The sequence below is a fragment of the Rhea americana genome, unplaced genomic scaffold (assembly GCF_003343005.1).
Source record: "Rhea americana isolate MKP2758 unplaced genomic scaffold, rheAme1 scaffold_652, whole genome shotgun sequence".
Classification (NCBI taxonomy): Eukaryota; Metazoa; Chordata; class Aves; order Rheiformes; family Rheidae; genus Rhea; species Rhea americana.
In genome coordinates this window covers 44,339-46,759 of record NW_028186815.1, presented here as the reverse complement: position 1 = coordinate 46,759, position 2,421 = coordinate 44,339, and the positions used below count along the sequence as shown (strand labels likewise).

The following is a 2,421-nucleotide window of genomic DNA, read 5'->3' as shown; positions in this document are numbered from 1 at the left end:
CCGCGGGGCGAGAAGAAGTGTCTGAACGGGGGCTGCGGGGTGCCCGAGGAGGAGGAGGAGGAGGAGGAGGAAGGGCGGCGCGAGTCCGACTCGGAGGACGAGAGCGCCCTGGACTGCGGGCTCAAGCTGAAGAAGGTGAGCTTCATCGAGAAGGCGGAGCGGCGCGGCGGGGGCGGCGAGCCCGGCGGCGCCGAGGACGACAGCTTCCTCGAGGAGGGCAGCCCCACCATGGTGGAGAAGGGCATGGACCCCGCCTCCGTCTTCGAGCTGTGCGAGGACGAGGAGGAGGCCGAAGGCCCCCCCGGCAGCCCCGCCAAGGCGCCGGAGCCGGCCGCCACCCTGCGCGCGGGCCGGAGGAGGAGGGCGGCCGAGAGCCGGGAGGAGGAGGAGGGTGAGGAGGAAGGCAGGAGGCAGAACCGGGCCTCCTGGATCGACCCGCCGGAGGAGGACTACTCCACGCAGCTGACGCAGGCCGAGGTGGAGAGCTGCATGAAGAAGTACGAGGTGAGCGGGGAGCTGCCTGGCGCGGGAATGGTACGGGAACGGCACGGGAACGGCCCCCTGGGGCCAGCAGGTCGCAGCAGGTCTTGCCCCGTGGTGGCACGTCCCTTGCCTCCCCCGCAGGACACCTTCCAGGACTACCAGGAGATGTTCATCCAGTTCGGCTACGTGGTGCTCTTCTCCTCCGCCTTCCCCCTGGCCGCCATGTGCGCCCTGGTGAACAACGTCATCGAGATCCGCAGCGACGCCTTCAAGCTGTGCACGGGGCTCCAGCGCCCCTTCGGCCAGCGGGTCGAGAGCATCGGGCAGTGGCAGGTGGGCAGGGTGCCGTGGGGCGCCGGCGTCCCCCCCCCCGGCACCAGCCCAGCCCGCCGCCGTCTCTCTTGCAGAAGGTGATGGAGGCCATGGGCGTCCTGGCCATCGTGGTGAACTGCTACCTGATCGCCCAGTGCGGCCAGCTGCAGCGCCTCTTCCCCTGGCTCAGCCCCGAGGGAGCCATCATCTCCGTGGTGGTGCTGGAGGTAGGCGCCCGTGCCATGCCGTGCCGCGCCGTGCCGCGCCGCCCGCTCCCCATCCCTCCGCTCGCGCGGGCTCTCGCGTGGCCGGCGGCGCTCACGCCGGCACCCTGCGCCCCCGCAGCACTTCGCCCTCTTCCTCAAATACATCATCCAAGTGGCCATCCCCGACATCCCCGCCTGGGTGGCCGAGGAGATGGCCAAGCTGGAGTACCAGCGCCGCGAAGCCTTCAAGGTAGGTGCCGCCCGGGGCGCCGTCCCCGTCCCCGCCGCCGGGGCCGGGCCGGCCGCCGGGCCAACGAGCTCCCCCCGCTCCGTCGACAGAAGCACGAGCGCCAGGCGCAGCATCACTTCCAGCAGCAGCAGCGGCGCAAGCGGGAGGAGGAGGAGCGGCAGCGGCACGCCGAGTACCAGGCCCGCAAGGAGCGCGAGGCCAGCCGCGACGAGGCCAAGGCCGAGCCCGCCGGGCAGGACCCGGCCCACGACAGGAGCCAGGGCAAGGGCAAGGGCTCCGCGGCCGCCTCGCACGCCTCCGACAAGCCCAAGAGACCCAGCTCCCTCCTGGCCACCAACAACGTCATGAAGCTGAAGCAGATCATCCCGCTGCAGGGCAAGTTCCTCTCCGGGGGGGSCGGGGCCGCCGGCACGGCCGCGGCCAGGTCCCCCCAGTCCCCCACCGGCAGCGATAACAAGCTCCCCGGCTTCCTCAGCTTCAAGTTCCTCAAGTCGCCGGAGACTAAGCGGGACGCGGGGACCGAGAAGGTCCAGTCGCCCACCAAGCCGTTCAACCCCGGCAAGCTCTTCAACTTCGGCAAGTCCGAAGGGGCCGGGGGCAACGGCGCTGCGGCCGCCGCCTCGCCCCAGCCCCGGCCCGGGCCCTCCTCGGAGGCGGGCGAGAAACCAGCCCCCAGCAAGTCCCATCTCAACGGGGTGCCGGACGAGGGGGGCCGCGAGGAGCCGGAGCTCCGGGCCGAGGAGGAGAGCGGAGGCTACAGGCTTTGACCAGGGGCTTTGGGGGACGGAGCAACTGCGGCTCCCCGGCCCCTTCTCGAGCAGCCAGGGACGTCGTCGCCCGCTCTGCTCCCTCAGCCGTCCCCCCGCTGCAGCGAGCGCGGAGCTGGGACGTGCTTCATCCCGGGACCCGCCGGAGCACCCTCGGGTGCGCTGGCCCAGGCACCGTGCCCCCGGCCGTCCCCCTCCACCGCGTCCCCCTGCATCCCTGCGGCTCCTCCGCCGGGCCGGGGGGACCCGCCGCTGCCCCGGCCCCAGCTCCGGCTCCGGCAGGGGTCCGGCCTCATCCCGCATCGCGGACACGCAAGCAAACCGCCGCCGATCCGAGCAGCAGGGTCTGCCCGCGTCCTCGGCTGCGGCACCCCGAGGCGCTGCCTCCGCGCGCTCCCGGCAA

At 72.8% G+C, this 2,421-nt stretch overlaps 1 protein-coding gene across 1 annotated transcript in view; it reads left to right on the top strand.

The window, feature by feature from the left end:
• Window positions 1-2,415, top strand: part of ANO8 (anoctamin 8) — a gene marked incomplete at its 5' end in the record, with an annotated part of 8,056 nt that extends 5,641 nt beyond the window's left edge. Inside the window, 5 exons of the mRNA XM_085320736.1 lie at window positions 16-504; window positions 625-816; window positions 891-1,022; window positions 1,141-1,251; window positions 1,341-2,415. Of these exons, the coding sequence (XP_085176862.1) occupies window positions 16-504; window positions 625-816; window positions 891-1,022; window positions 1,141-1,251; window positions 1,341-2,018 (1,602 nt within the window). The remainder of the gene's footprint in view (window positions 1-15; window positions 505-624; window positions 817-890; window positions 1,023-1,140; window positions 1,252-1,340) is intronic.
• Window positions 2,416-2,421: the final 6 nt, after the last annotated feature.